Source organism: Natrix helvetica, assembly GCF_964273705.1.
Source record: "Natrix helvetica genome assembly, chromosome: 4".
NCBI classification, from domain to species: Eukaryota; Metazoa; Chordata; class Lepidosauria; order Squamata; family Natricidae; genus Natrix; species Natrix helvetica.
In genome coordinates, this window is record NC_138550.1 from 166,271,626 (window position 1) to 166,285,744 (window position 14,119).

Sequence of the window (14,119 nt, forward strand, 5' to 3'; positions counted from 1 at the left end):
GGCCACTCTCCAAGCCTGATAAAGGTCTGTAATTGTGAGCTATCGTGAAAGACAGTGGGAGAAGAAAGACTTTGCTGGAGGGGAATTCACTGTGCATTAAATAAAAGAGGTTTATCGGGAAGAGGACTCGCTTTGTGCTGCTGGAGAAACCTCTGTCAGAACAGTATCTATCTTCCATACTTTGACCACCCACCGTCTCTAACCCCTACCTGGACCTCGTTGCTATATTTGTTCACTGGATTTCAGGCACGAGGGCAGACTTAACCGGTTACAGAAAAAGGATCCAATTTAAGCATTTGAAAACATAACAGTGGGAGAAAAATGGGACAGCATCCTTCAAAATCCATCCGCACCTCGTCGGCTTCTTGTCGTGTGTGAAGCACCACAAACAACGGGTGGCAAATGTTGACATTTGCTTCATTTAGCTACAGAGTTTGGAAGGGAAAGTATGGCGTACCCCAACCAAGTCAGCACCAAAACAGAAATAAAAGCTGCTATATATGATTTATACCTTCGTCCACATCTAAAGAACCTGACCAGCAAGTCCACCACAAAAACTATCTCATCCATCCAGCTCTGAGCAAAAGAGGACGGCCTCCCCCTGACCCCACACCCCAGATGCCAGACAATTTCAATGCTTTCTGCCTGACGAGCGGGTGTTTAAAAAAGGCACAAGAGACCAACAAGGGTACATTTTGCTTTTAAAAATAAAATGGCTCCACTTTACCCCTCATTTTTCATTCCAGCAGAACAGGCTTCCCTCCTCCTCCGTTTTTTTTTTTTTTTTTTGCGTCTCAAATCTTCGAAAGCATTTAATATTAAGGAAAGTAGGAAATTCACAAGTGACGGTTGGGCGGGCTTGAAACGCGGGTGAACAGCGCAATCTCTTCGCCCCCAGGCAGAAGTCACAGTTCCTGGGTTGTGGGTAGGTGGCTTTCTATGTGGCGCAGAGTCCCAAAAATCTCACGGCAGAGACGCATCCTTAAAGCAGACGGTCACAAACTACCAGACCCATCATTCAGTCTAGGCTGTTTGGCGACAACTGAACACGGCCATTAATTGGTTAAAAAAAATTCATCAAAGGTATTTTTCAAAACATTCTTTCTCTACAAGACGGGTTTGTAAAACAAAGCCGAATAGGTATTAGAGCTGGTTTTCTTCTAAAACGATTCCTGTGATAAAGACTTGAAAGCATTCCCGTTCCTTATAGTCCCACTCCTACCCCACCCACCCACCCCATTTCCCAAAGCTATTGGCCTTGGTTCTCATGGAAAGTATCTGGGACCTCTGCAAAAAATGAAATCGTTCACCTGAGATAGCAGTGTGTGGTTCCAAGAATCACTGCAAGAAAGGACTACTGAGAAAGTCAAATCCTTTTTGTTTCCATTTGGAGTTTTGGTTTCTGCATATATGATTATTATTATTATTATTTTAAAAAATAAAACCCAGATTCAGAGCGCCCTGTGTTTTCAAAGTGCATTGTCAGTTTTTCAACAAAAATAATAATAGTAACCCCCTGTCCTCCATTCCCCGCTTGCCATATGGGACAATTAAAAGCCTTTTTTTTTTTAAAGAAAAAGGATTATGGTTATGGAAAGTTTAAAAAGAGAACGAGATATGCATTTCTCCTCTCTATCAGAGCAAAAACTAATCTGACGCTTTCAAAAACTCATCCTATTCCTTCTGGCCCTGAATGATGCATATATAAACAATAGCTGTGGATAGAACTGTCTGCAGACTGAAGAATCTATTTCAGAACTTGGTGGTAAAGCCACTAAGACAACAAAAGCACCGTCCAGAAGCACCTAAATCCAATTGATTGTTATTTTAGCCTGTTGCTAGCTAGCAGGCACTACAAGACAACTGTCAGACTAGGTGGCTGTAGTTAGGAAGCTCCCTCCCCCTCCCCCCCCCCCCAAAAAGGATTCCATTTTAGCCCATCTGGCTAATGCATTTTGAAGATTATGGGGAAACAAAAAATAGTAAAAAATATATAAACATAACTATTAATTTAAGTGCTGCCTGGAAAAGAAAGCTATGTAAAACAGAACTTTAGTAGCAGGAATGAAATCCTAGTTTATGTGTACTGCCTTCTTCCTATGTAGAAGGGGACTCTCTGCAGCTCATAACCCATTAATCTGCTGTAGCTGTTTGAATTAAAAAGGGAGAGAAATTTTACAGTAAACATTTTGGTTCAAACGCTCCTAATTCGTACTCCCCGTAATTACCCATGAACTATATTTGGAATTATCCTTTAATAGATGCTCTTTCCCAGTTTTCTAGGCAGCTTCCCCAAAAAAGGAAATCAGTGAGATAACGTCAAATATATCTGATAGTAGGGAATCTACTATCATTGTGGAAGTGTGCACGTAATGAAAAATGCACAACAAGAAGGAGAAATGTGTATGAAAACACTTACAGTTTTGAGTGATGTTTTATTTAAATTTGAAAACGGGGTACGATGGACTTGAAAATGGTTTCTCTCCCTTTCTCATCTCCCAATCTGACATTTGTTTTATACTTCGATCCTGAATTCCACACAGCAGGTTTTATGGTATCTGAAAAAGCTGCAGAGAAAAATGCCCCTCCCAAGAAAAAGAGGAGGAAAAGGAGGAGGAGGAGGAGGAGGAGGAGGAAAGGTGAAACAGATTTTTGCTTTGTTTGTTGTTTCTTTTTTTTTCCCCTTGGAGTCGACATTTTAACTTAGAAAATAAAATTGAAAAAAATCATCAAAAAAAGGAGATGCTACAATCTTGCTTAGCAGAAAAGAGTGACCCCCCCCCCCCAAAAATAGTGCCTTAAATCTCTTTTTCTTCTCTTAAACCTATTAAGCAGCTGGAAGTTGCAGCTTACTAACTTTTTAAGACATCCTGCATGCCACCCAAAAACTTCCTCCCGAAAACCCGTTTTTCAGGTGCATCTTTTGGCAATGGGAGGCCCAGCTGTCCAGAGCTGCCAGAGTGAACTGGCATAAAATGTGCACTAGGGCCTTAAAAAGTATTTCCGTGGCTTTGATCTCGTTCAGCCCACATCCATCGTTTCCGAGCAAAGCCTAAGATCCCAAGCTTAGCTTAATCGTAGTTTCAACGTTTCACTCAGTGGAGCTAGAGCCCTCTTTATCTTCTAAGTGACAGAATGGATTTCTTTGAGTGGGTTTCATCACTTGGAAACCTGACAGGCTGCATTGCTCTTCAGAAGGAAATGAAAACTGAATCTTGGAAAGGTTTCAAGGGGGGAAAAACATTTTTTAAAAAAAATCACGTCTGGGGAAAAAAAAATTTTTTTTAAGTCCCATCAGATTGGAAGAGGGGAAAAAAGGCTTCGTAACCCACAGTGTTTTAGTAGTGTTCCTATTGTCAAGATCATCAGTGCAACGGCAGCTTTGAATATTTGGTCTGATCAATCTTGTGCAGTTAAGAAAAGCTTCTACTTCTAGCACAGGCCTCTGAAGGGTTTGTCTTCTTCAGAGCGAACAACCAAACACAGATCTCCTCCCTTCCATTTCTGTGACTCAGATGATCCAACAGAAAAACAACAACAATAATTTATGTTATCGAACCACAAAAGTTCCTTTTGATGTCTAAACTACAGCCTGTGAATTCCCTTAAATCCTTCCAAGATACAAGGGGGGAGGGGGGGGAATGATATAAACACCAAGTATATATTTCCTCTTCCACACAAGGTAGTTGCATAATCCTGTTGGGTGTTTTTTAAAACACATCAGTTCCAGTTCCCCTTTGTTCACTTCAAGGAGATATAATAAATAAACCTCGTTAAAATGAACAAGGGGACCTGCAAAAAAGTTACGGCGAATTAAAAACCCAAATCCCTCTCGTCCACGTAAAAGCTCTCCACTTTAAAACTCCAAAGCATTCTTCAGTTTGTGATATGTTAAAAAGAACTATGTTGAGCACTCTTTAGTAAATAAATATAAATAGCATCTATACTATCATGTTAATACTGTGAACACATATAAATTTTACATTAATTCAAACATAACAGTGAAAGAGATTGTACTGTATCACCACAGACCCGTATTCTTTAGAAAAGCTTTGGAAAATTAAGTGTCACAGTCCTAGAGGACAAACTCCATGATTAGTAATCAAAATGGATTATTATTATTTTTTTTAAGAAAAAATAAACTTTTTTTTTTAAAAAAGTGGCACACTTCATTAATCTTTCAGTGGACCTAATAAAAAGTATAGATAAAACTTCTTTTTTTGTAACTGAAATAATTCCGTAACTCATCCTACAAAAAATTTTAAACAGCACAATGAAAGACATTCAAGAATTAACGTCAAAAATACATATATATTTTTTGCCCATAGACCTTCACAGACTTATCAATAAGACAGCAAAGGTTTCGCTCACTCTTTTTGCATCTCGGTACAAAATCACTTTACAAATGCATCCAGAATGATCAAAGACTTCACTGGCATCCAAACTAGTGCTTTTTGTTTTTGTGTTTTTTTAAGGAATAAAAGCAAATTCATCTCCCTCCCAGGCCCGTTTTCAATCGGATCTTAATTGGGTATTTTCTTCAAATAAGAGCATCTGAAAAAGTCGTTAACTAAAATGGGAAGTGTTGTTTTTAGCCCTGAGATCACAGCTCTAGTTAATTAGAAAACGTGGGTTTTCAATTTTGTTTGTTTGTTTGTTTCATTTCTCCCGACAAGCAGCTTTTTTTTTTATTTTGGCATATCCACATGTCTTAAAAGCTGTGCAATTTTTTTTTTTTTTTTTGTACACTCAAGTCTGAAATTCTGGATGAAAAGCTTTCTTGCAAATAGAATCACAATCATCATCATCCCCCCCTCCTCCCTCCCCCACCCCCGAATATTTAAAAATAAAGATGCATCACTCCTTTGCTGGCTGTCGCGGTAGCTCGGGCAACTGTTGGTCTAAGTGCAGCTGGTCTCTTGTGAATCCAACTCAGAACTGAGTTCCTCAACACGGCCAGATGTCAAGCAAAGTACATGGTGCGCAAAGTATCTTGGTGGACCTGGACAGCTTTCGCGAGAGCTTGGTGATCGCGGCCGTTGCTCTGCCCGGAAGTGTGGCTCCCTTCGGCGCTGGTGGGTGAGGGGGGGGGAGAAAAAACAACAACAACATAGGTTTAAACTTGAGACTGAAATGTCTGTGGAGATTCTCCATCAACCAGGTCATGGTTGTCCCAAAGGTGCTTTTTCAAGAGGCAACTGGACTTTCTGGTTTTTCTTTGAAGATGTTTGGCTTCTCATCCAAGAAGCTTCTTCAGCTCTGACTGGATGATGGAAAATGGAAGGATTTATATTGGCCATTTGCATCCTTTTTGAGCGCCGTTGAGACCACTTGGAGATTTGTCTGTGTCCTCAGGGTCACCTGAATAGTGCAAATGGGTGTGAAACAGTTCCAAGAAGGCCCCACACTCATTTGCACAAGGCAGGTGACAGTTGACAACACAGATAAAGCTCCAGTTGGCCTCAATGACTCTATAAACGGATGCAAATGACCAGCTGTCTGCAAGGACTCTAAATCCTTCCATTCCCCAACATCCAGTGAGAGCTGAAGAAGCTTCTTGGAAGAGAAGCAAAACATCTTCAAAGAAAAACCAGAAAGTTCAATTGCCTACTGAAAAAAAAGCACCTTTGGGACACCGACTGAAAACCATGTATTCAGAAATATGGGATTGGAGCACGGTTACATGTTAAACATTTTAGGCTGTTGTTAATATTATACAATTTGATGCAGATTTATTTGGGAAAACCAAAAAGTGGTCTCCCTTTTTTTCAGCAAAGACCGTCGTATTTTTATTTTATTATTTTGCAGCTAGTCCTTGGCTTACGACCACAATTTTGATCATGTGACCATGGAGATACCGCAATGGTCGTAAGTGTGAAAAATGGTCATAAGTCACTTTTTTCTGTGCCGAAGTAACTTGGAACGAACACTAAGTGAACTGTTGTCAAGTTGTGGACTACCTTATTTTATCTTATGTTAGTTTATTTAAAGCATTTATATAGCCATCTATCTTTCAACTAACTCAGGACAGCTCCCAATTAGAAATTAATAAACATTTTACAGCTATAAAAACCCATTAAAACATTAAAAAAAAAACTCTTGGAGGCAACCAGTTCTGTTTTCTTTATTTTTGTACTCTGCCTGGACAGAAAAGGAGCTCTGAATTTGAGTTGCTTCTTCCCAGAATGAGTCGCTCAGCCTCGTAGTTAGACTTACTTTTAGATGACTACAGAGTCCTCAACATGTGACCACAATGGAGGTCAAAATTTCCATTGCTAAACAAGACGGTTCTTAGGAGCATTTTGCCCCATTTTGCGATCTTTCCTGCCACAGTCGTTAAGTGAATCACTGCCGCCGTTAAGTTAGTAACATGGTTATTAAGTGAATCTGGCTTCCCATTGACTTGGCTTCCCAGAAGGTCGCAAGAGGGGATCACGTGACCCCGGGACACTGCAACTGTCATAAATATAAGCTGGTTGCCAAGCAACTGAATTTTGATCATGTTACCACGGGGATGCTGCAACGGTTGTAAGAGTGAAAAACTGGTCATAAGTCACTTTTTTCCGTGCCACTGAAATTTTAAGCGTTCACTGGAAAAATGACTGTAACAATCCCTCCGTACCCCTCAATCCCAGCTGTATTATTCACCTGTCATGCTCTTTATCCACCAAATGATACCTGGCTCTGAAGGCCACCAGGTGTGCATAGTAGGCTGGCGCAGGGATGGAAACAGATCGAGTACACCGGACGTAAGTATGACACAGTTGGTAAGTGAGGATCTGGAGTTCGTCTGAAGAGAAGCGATTGTCATCCCAGAGAACATGGTAATGAGACGGTCTGCTTGTGCCCTGGGAAATGGAGCACAAAAAAGGTTAAGGAAAGGTCTCCATCTCTCCATCAGTCACCCGTCTTTTGGCACTCCGGACATCCAAAAATTGCCCAGAAGAAGCATTTCCATTTTGAAGAAACGACAAAGTAATCAACAAATGCTGTGACGTCCTGGAAAATCAAAGGATCCAGGCTATACCCAAAGGTGCAACTGGGCTTTCCTGTTTTTTCTTTGAAGACATTTCGCTTCTCATCCAAGAAGCTTCTTCAGCTCTGACAAGATACTGGGGGTGGGGGGATTGCAGACTACAGGAACCAGGAGCACTACTCAGGTGACCCTAGAAATGTAGATAAACCTCCAAGTGGCCTCATTGATCGTCTAAAAGGATGCAAATAACCACCTGTCTGCAAGGAATATCAATCCTTCCATTCCTCACCATCCTGCCAGAGCGGAAGAAGCTTCTTGGATGAGAAGCAAAACGTCTTCAAAAGCAAAAAACAAGGAAGTCCAGTGGTCCCCTGAAAAAGCACCTTTTGGGCAACTATGACTCTCCATAGATCCAGTCTATAAATGGCCTTGTGTTGACTCAGCTTTCCATTCTTCTGACCCAGATTGTTTGGGGCAAGGCACTGACTCTCTAAACTGCTTAGAGAGGGCTGCAAAGCACCAGGGAGCCATATATAAGTCTAAGTGCTATTGCTATATTTGAAATAATCACATGTGGAGCAGCTGTACACGAGAATCACAATATAACTTTCTGCCTCATTTATTACTGACATCAGAGGTAAGCATGGGATAGCATCAACATGGAAGGTGGAGGGTAAATTCATAGGATCTGAAAGGTAGCGACTGCAAAGACAATAATTTATTTATTTTATTTATTTATTTATTTTATTTATTAGATTTATAGACCGCCCCCTCTCCCCGAAGGGACTCGGGGCGGTGTACAGACCACAAGATAAAAACAGTATATAAAATTAAATAATCTTAACTACGCCTAAAATCAAATTAAATATTAGGCTGTACAGTAGAATAAAAATTAAAAACAACCTAAAAAACCTACCCCTAAAAATTTAAAATACAGGCTAGAAGAATTAAAACTGCGGTTAGGCCAGGCCAGCTGAGTTGAATAGGTGGGTCTTAAGTTTCTTGCGGAAGGAGCGGAGATCGGTGGTTATTCTAATATCGGGGGGAGGTCATTCCAGAGGGTCGGGCCCATCACAGAGAAGGCCCTACTCCTGGGCATCGCCCGCTGGCACTGCCTAGTGGACGGCACCCGGAGGAGTCCCTCCCTGTGAGAGCGAATCGGCCGCAGGGATGTATGGGGCAGGATGCGATCCCGCAAATACCTAGGTCCTGTGCCATGGAGCGCTTTGAAGATGGTAATCAACACCTTGAAACGCTTTATTATTGAAAATAATAACTTGTTTGCTCAGACTGAAGTTGACACTTTGGTATAAATTTATCAATGAAATGCATTCTACTTTGGTCTAATGGTTAAGCCACCGAGTTAGAAAGCAGGAGAAGGTGAATTCTAGTCCCGCCTTAGGCATGAAAGCCGAATGGGTGGCTTTGAGCCAAACATTCTCTTTCAATCCAGCCAACCTCACAGGGTTGTTGTGGGAGAAATAGGAGGAGGAAGGAACATTAAGATATGTTCACTGCTTTGAGTTATTTATGGCAAGATCATAGGTAGGTAGGTAGGTAGGTAGGTAGGTAGGTAGGTAGGTAGGTAGGTACTTTGTCACCAGGCTCCACCCAGTTATCGGCAAAGAACTCTATCCAACTCACTGTGTCATCCACTCTAGACTTTATTTTAGTTTCAAACCTTTATTTATTACTTCAACAGAACAGTTCAACAAACATCACAATTTCACAACATACCCATATCAGGGAGGGGCTGGATACTCCTCCCCCACTATGAGAAGAGGCGTATCAGGTAAGTACCAACACCCTTTCTCCATAGTGAGGGGAGGAGTATCCAGGATGGGACGTACCAAAGCCTACACGTCCCTAGGGAGGGTTACCCATTTGAGTCTATGCCCATAGGTATGCCTGGTAAGGCGTGTGTCCCCCTGCCCCCTTTGAACAGCCTGCAACACCCTACGTCCGAATGAGGCTTCCACAGAAGCAAAGGAGTCCAACTTGTAATTCCTCACGAATGGTGAGGGGGGAGACCCCGTGGCTGCCCTACAGATCTCAGACAGTGAGGCCTGCATGGTCCAGGCCGCCGAAGTGGCTGTGCTTTGTGTAGAATGCGCTGTGATAGAGCTCGGTGTTTGCAGACCCCATGCCTGATAGGCAGAAGCAATGCAGGTTCTTGACCACCTGCCTATCGTGGTGGAAGTCACCTTGTTCCCCAGGGACCCCGGCTGGAAGGAAACAAATGGGGCTTCTGGCTTCCTGTTCGGCCTGGTTCTTCTGCGGTAAATCCTCAAGCCCTCCTCGCGTCTAAGGTGTGCCACTTCCTCTCTAATGGGTGAGAAGGGTCCGGGCAGAAATTGGGCAATATCAGCTCCTGCGAGCGATGGAAGCAAGAACACACCTGGGCTATGAAGGAGGGGTCCAACCTTAGCACTACCCTGTCCTGGTGGAACACGCAGAGATCTTCCCTGGTAGACAGAGCCTGCAGTTCGGATATCCTCCTGGCGGAGGTGATGGCCACCAAAAAAACCATCTTAAGGGTCAGGAACTTTAGAGAGACAGTACGTAATGGTTCAAACAGAGGGCCTGTCAGAGCGTCCAACCTGTAAGTCCCAGGAAGGGTGCCTGTGCACCGTGGGCAATTGAAGATTAGAGGCCCCCTTGAGGAACCGCCTGACCATCGGATGGTATCTGAGATCTACCACACACTGGTAATCTTTCCTCAGGTTCCAGGCCGGGGGCGGGAGGGTTCCTGGTGCTGGCCTTGTGGCCGATGCGCTCCAAGGCTTGGTGCCTCTGCCTTTCATACTTGGAGCTAGGCTTGGGGGGTTTGGATCAACAGCCTGCCTGTTTAGCCCCCTTGGTGGAGATATGCTTCCTTTTTGGCCTTTGCCTTGCTCTCCCCCGCCCTTGGCTGATGCCTCCGAGATGGTTTCTAACCTTTTTAAGGGCTCCTCAGTGCCTCTGGTGGTTGCTGGCTGCAGAGTTGTGTCCTTGGCTCCTGCCGGCCTCCTTTGAGCTGCTGGGGGCCAACTTGGACCACGTGGTTTCAAAATGGCTCCCGTCTCCAAATTCAAAAAGCTCCTTTTTGCTGGAGCAGGTGGAAGCGGCTTGTGCCTTTGCAGGCTGCCGCACGGCTTCCGCTGCTGCTGGGGGTTCTCTCTTGCCTTCCCCTGCCTCCCGCAGCTCTTTCTGAGCCTCTCCGGCTCTCACCTCTGGCGATCGCTGCCAGCAGGAGTGCTCCGGGGTGTTTTAAAACTCCGCGGTTCGTTGCTCAACCCCTGAGGAGAGTGGTGGAGCGCACTGGCGCCCTTAGAGCCTCCTTGGGCGTTGCCCTTGCTGCAAAGGCCTCTGCAGAGCTCACTTGCCTATCTTTGGTGAGAGTCCTCACTTAGTGCCCTGGGTCTTGCTCTGTGACCTGGGCTGCACACCACCTTAGCGGTTGCAGAGTGGGCTTTCAACCCCCGCTGGGGGTTTCCTCAGCCTCTAGTGATTGATCAGGCAGCGTGGAGGCAATTTCGATCGCTTTTTCAGCAATTTAAAAAATTTCCTTTAAGTTTCTTCAGGATCTCAGGATGAACACAGCTGTCTGTTGATGGACTGAGTCGATAACTGGGTGGAGCCTGGTGACCAAGGCATGGCTAAAAGAGCTTATCTGACTCAGTCCAATCAAGAGAGTCAACCCATCCTATCCTGGATACGCTTCCCCTCACTATGGAGAAGGACCTGACCCAGAGATCTGATAACACCCGTGTGTGTGTGTGTGTGTGTTTGTGTGTGTGTGTGTGCGCGCGCGCGCATCAAGAAGATACCTGAATACCAGCATGACTACACAGGTAGAAGTCAAACTCCGAAGGGTGGGTGATTTTTGTGTCCACAGTGGTGCCTGCCGGAATGTTTCCACTTTTCCCAACCTGTGGAAATATAACCAAAGGATGCAAGAATTGACATTCTGACACTAAAAAAAGAATGAAGTCAAAAAGTTGTTTCATTTGCCAAATTTTGAGGTCACAGTAGTATAGGGCAGCAGTCATCAACTGGGGGTCCATGGACCGCTGGTGGTCCGCGAGAAAATGTTGGTGGTCTGGAGAAAAATTATTTGCATTTTTATATTGCACTATATTAGGGGTCCTAAAACTACGGCCCCTGCGCTGGATACGGGAAATGAACGCTTGTGTTGCTGCAGAGAGTAGCAACACAAGCGTTGCTACACAAGCGTTGCCCCTCGGGGTCTTTCTATGTGGGTCAGAGGGAGGCAGAAATTCCAACTTAGGGTCTGCTTCAGCCTCCTGATGTGGAGGTTGAGGGAAGGCTAGAGGGAAAGCTAGAGGGAAGCACCGCTGGTGATGAAGATCCAGAGGGCCTTGTTTCAGTGGGACTGCATCATGGCCTGAAACTGGCTGACCATCTCAGCCCGCTGAGCCTCCAGGTGCCTTGCACTCCCTCAGACCTTCCCTCTGCTTGGAAAGCCTATGCTCCTAGTCCTCAGTGAGGTGCTTCTGCTGAGCCTCCTTCTTGGTCAGATCCAATTTGAACTGAGCTGTTTTGCCACTCTTTCTCATGGTGGCTGCTTAGCTCCAACAACTGCTTCCTGTTGGGGCCCTAAGGAGCCCGGGTGGGCAGGCGAGGAGTGGTTGGGAGGGGAGGGGCAAGTAGAGGCTGGCGAGGCCCCCCTTGACGTGAGTTACATCAAGTTGGCCACGTGTACCCAGTCACATGATCACCTAGCCATGCCCACTGAGACAGTCATTAGGCAGATCATATTAGTAGTCCGCGGGATTTAAAATTATGAATTTAGTGGTCCGTCAGGTCTGAAAGATTGGGGACCCTTTGTATAGGGCATGTTGGCAACTAGAGATTTCTAATTTCATCACTTGCCAATTTCTCTCCCCTCCCCCCAAATATGCAATACTTACTCTTTCATTTTTATCGGTGCAAAACAGTCTGGTGTGATGCCTCTTTTGCACCACAATGAAGGTAATCCCTGGCTGGTAATCTTTTTCTAGCTTAATGCAGGCTTCTCGGATAGCCAGCAGTTCATGATGAAGAACCTGCGCCAAGAAAAACAGGAGGGAGAGGGAAAAGATCGTTTGAAACCTTACCAATCAGAAAACTCCTCCCACCGTGTTTATTTATTTGGATCTTCCTTCAGGTATTCTTCATCACCTGCAGCAAAACAGGTGATCTCAAGCAATGCAAAAATACCAGAGCCAGACCCACATTCTTGACTTAATGAGATTAAACTGGCAAAACTGGGATTAAAAAAAACACTGCAATAATAAAAATGTATATGCGTCCAGACATGCTACTCTGTTGGGCAAAACACAATCTTATTATCACAACCCTGGACTCATTCATTGTGAAGATCTGGTTTAGACAGCACTGAATTCAGACAGTTTAGAGGAGGGAAGCTCTAGGTCAAACTCAAACCATAAATGCTCCTGCGTTTACAAGGAGCCAACTTTATTTTTTAAAGGCAGAGTTAATCCTCGACTTACGACCACATTGGAGCCCAAAATGTCTGTGGCTAAGTGAAACATTTGTCAAGTGAGTCTTGGCCTGTTTTAAGTGAGTCAAGCGGGCAAACCAGCATCTGCATTTCCTGCATCGGATGAGGAGAGCACATCTTTCTCCAGCTGTCTTGGCCACTTTTTACAAAGGCATGAGGCACAAACTGCATCCCCGTTTGGTTTGGTGGCAGCAGCGCCTCAGATAGAAAGCCCATACAGAGAGCAGTGAGGACAGTGGAGATTATAGGAAACTCCCTTCCCGTTATTCAGGATGCTGCTTATAAGCACTGTATGCTTAGAGTTCAAAGCATTGTTAGAGACCTCACACACCCACTTTATGGTGTGTTTCTGTTGCTCCCCTCTGGGAGGAAGTTCCAAAATATTTCTAGCAGGACTACCAGATTCTGTAACAGCTTTGTTCCCTATGCCATCCATCTGATAAAGTCGCAAGATTCATTTTTCTCGTCATGTACATGTATACATCTGAACTAGACTGTGTTGTTTCTCTGTGTCCTATAATATATATGGGTATATACATAATTCTGCATGTATTTATTTACAGTATTTTGTCATGTTTCTGTAGTATATATTGGAGGCAGTAGTGGGATTCAAATAATTTAACAACCGGTTCTCTTCCCTAATGATTTCTTCCAACAACCAGTTCACCAAACCGCTCATAAACTTAACAACTGGTTCTCCCAAAGTGGTGCGAACTGGCTGAATCCCACCACTGATTGGAGGTGGTGCTGTATGCAACAAAATTTCATTTTAATGTATGCTGATTAGTGTACATTCAAAGCGACAATAAAGTAACTCTAAGTCCAAGAAAAGGAAAGCAGGAACAGAACCTGTTGAAACTGCCCCTCGGAAACACCGTCTCTGTAGAAAATTATCCGCGTTGGCTTGAATCGAGTTGATTTGTAAAACTGGATCAGCAGCTCCCTAACCATGGCAGCCAAGTCTTGAATTATTTCTTGGCGGTGCTGCTGGACCCTCACAGTGGCACAGTAGCGGTTCGGATGGGCATCCATGCTGCCTACAACCTGGGGAAGAAAGCGAGGATGTTTTTTGTTTAAAAAAAAAAACGGACCATGGAATTTAGCATACAGCAACTTTAAGTAATGTTCCTCCTTTTCTGCAACCGAAATATAGCCTGTAGTAGTTCAAATGGTGAAGTGGCTTATAAGTTCAGAATTCCCAGCCAGCCTGTGTCTGGCCTAGGCTTCCCAAGAGCATGAAGCAAACTCCTGGTCCCGACAAATACCCATTTTATTAATTTAATGTGAATTCTACTCATTCACATCCAGCAAAGTCTTTTAATTTACAGTCATAGACCTTATCTGGCTTGGAGAGCTGCCAGGCTGACATCTGCAAAACTTAACAAGGAGTCTCGGAGAGTCAAGAACCAATGAAGCAAACTAATTGTGCAAACTTCTGCAAGCTCCCCTTTCGCTCCTCTTTTATTCCCTGTGGGAGGGACCATTCATCGTCCACCTGTGGCCTTACTCCCAAGTCAGCCCTTGCTCAGCTGTTCCTTTTGTCTGGCAACTCTGCGCCTGCGCACACTGGGAACAGGCTCCAGCTGTTCTTCTGCCCCACAGATGTCTGACTCCAAAGGCAGCTGATAACTGGCCCA

At 44.2% G+C, this 14,119-nt stretch overlaps 1 protein-coding gene across 2 annotated transcripts in view; it reads right to left on the minus strand.

The window, feature by feature from the left end:
• Nucleotides 1-1,236: 1,236 nt before the first annotated feature.
• The window catches only part of AGO2 (argonaute RISC catalytic component 2), a 62,989-nt gene continuing 50,106 nt past the window's right edge, over nucleotides 1,237-14,119 (minus strand). For both annotated transcript variants that reach the window (XM_081951057.1, XM_081951056.1), the window contains exons 15-19: nucleotides 13,332-13,526; nucleotides 11,890-12,024; nucleotides 10,786-10,887; nucleotides 6,649-6,848; nucleotides 1,237-5,072 (exon numbers count right to left, since the gene is read on the minus strand). In XM_081951057.1, coding sequence (XP_081807183.1) covers nucleotides 4,964-5,072; nucleotides 6,649-6,848; nucleotides 10,786-10,887; nucleotides 11,890-12,024; nucleotides 13,332-13,526 — 741 coding nt within the window. In that variant the 3' untranslated portion in view covers nucleotides 1,237-4,963. The remainder of the gene's footprint in view (nucleotides 5,073-6,648; nucleotides 6,849-10,785; nucleotides 10,888-11,889; nucleotides 12,025-13,331; nucleotides 13,527-14,119) is intronic.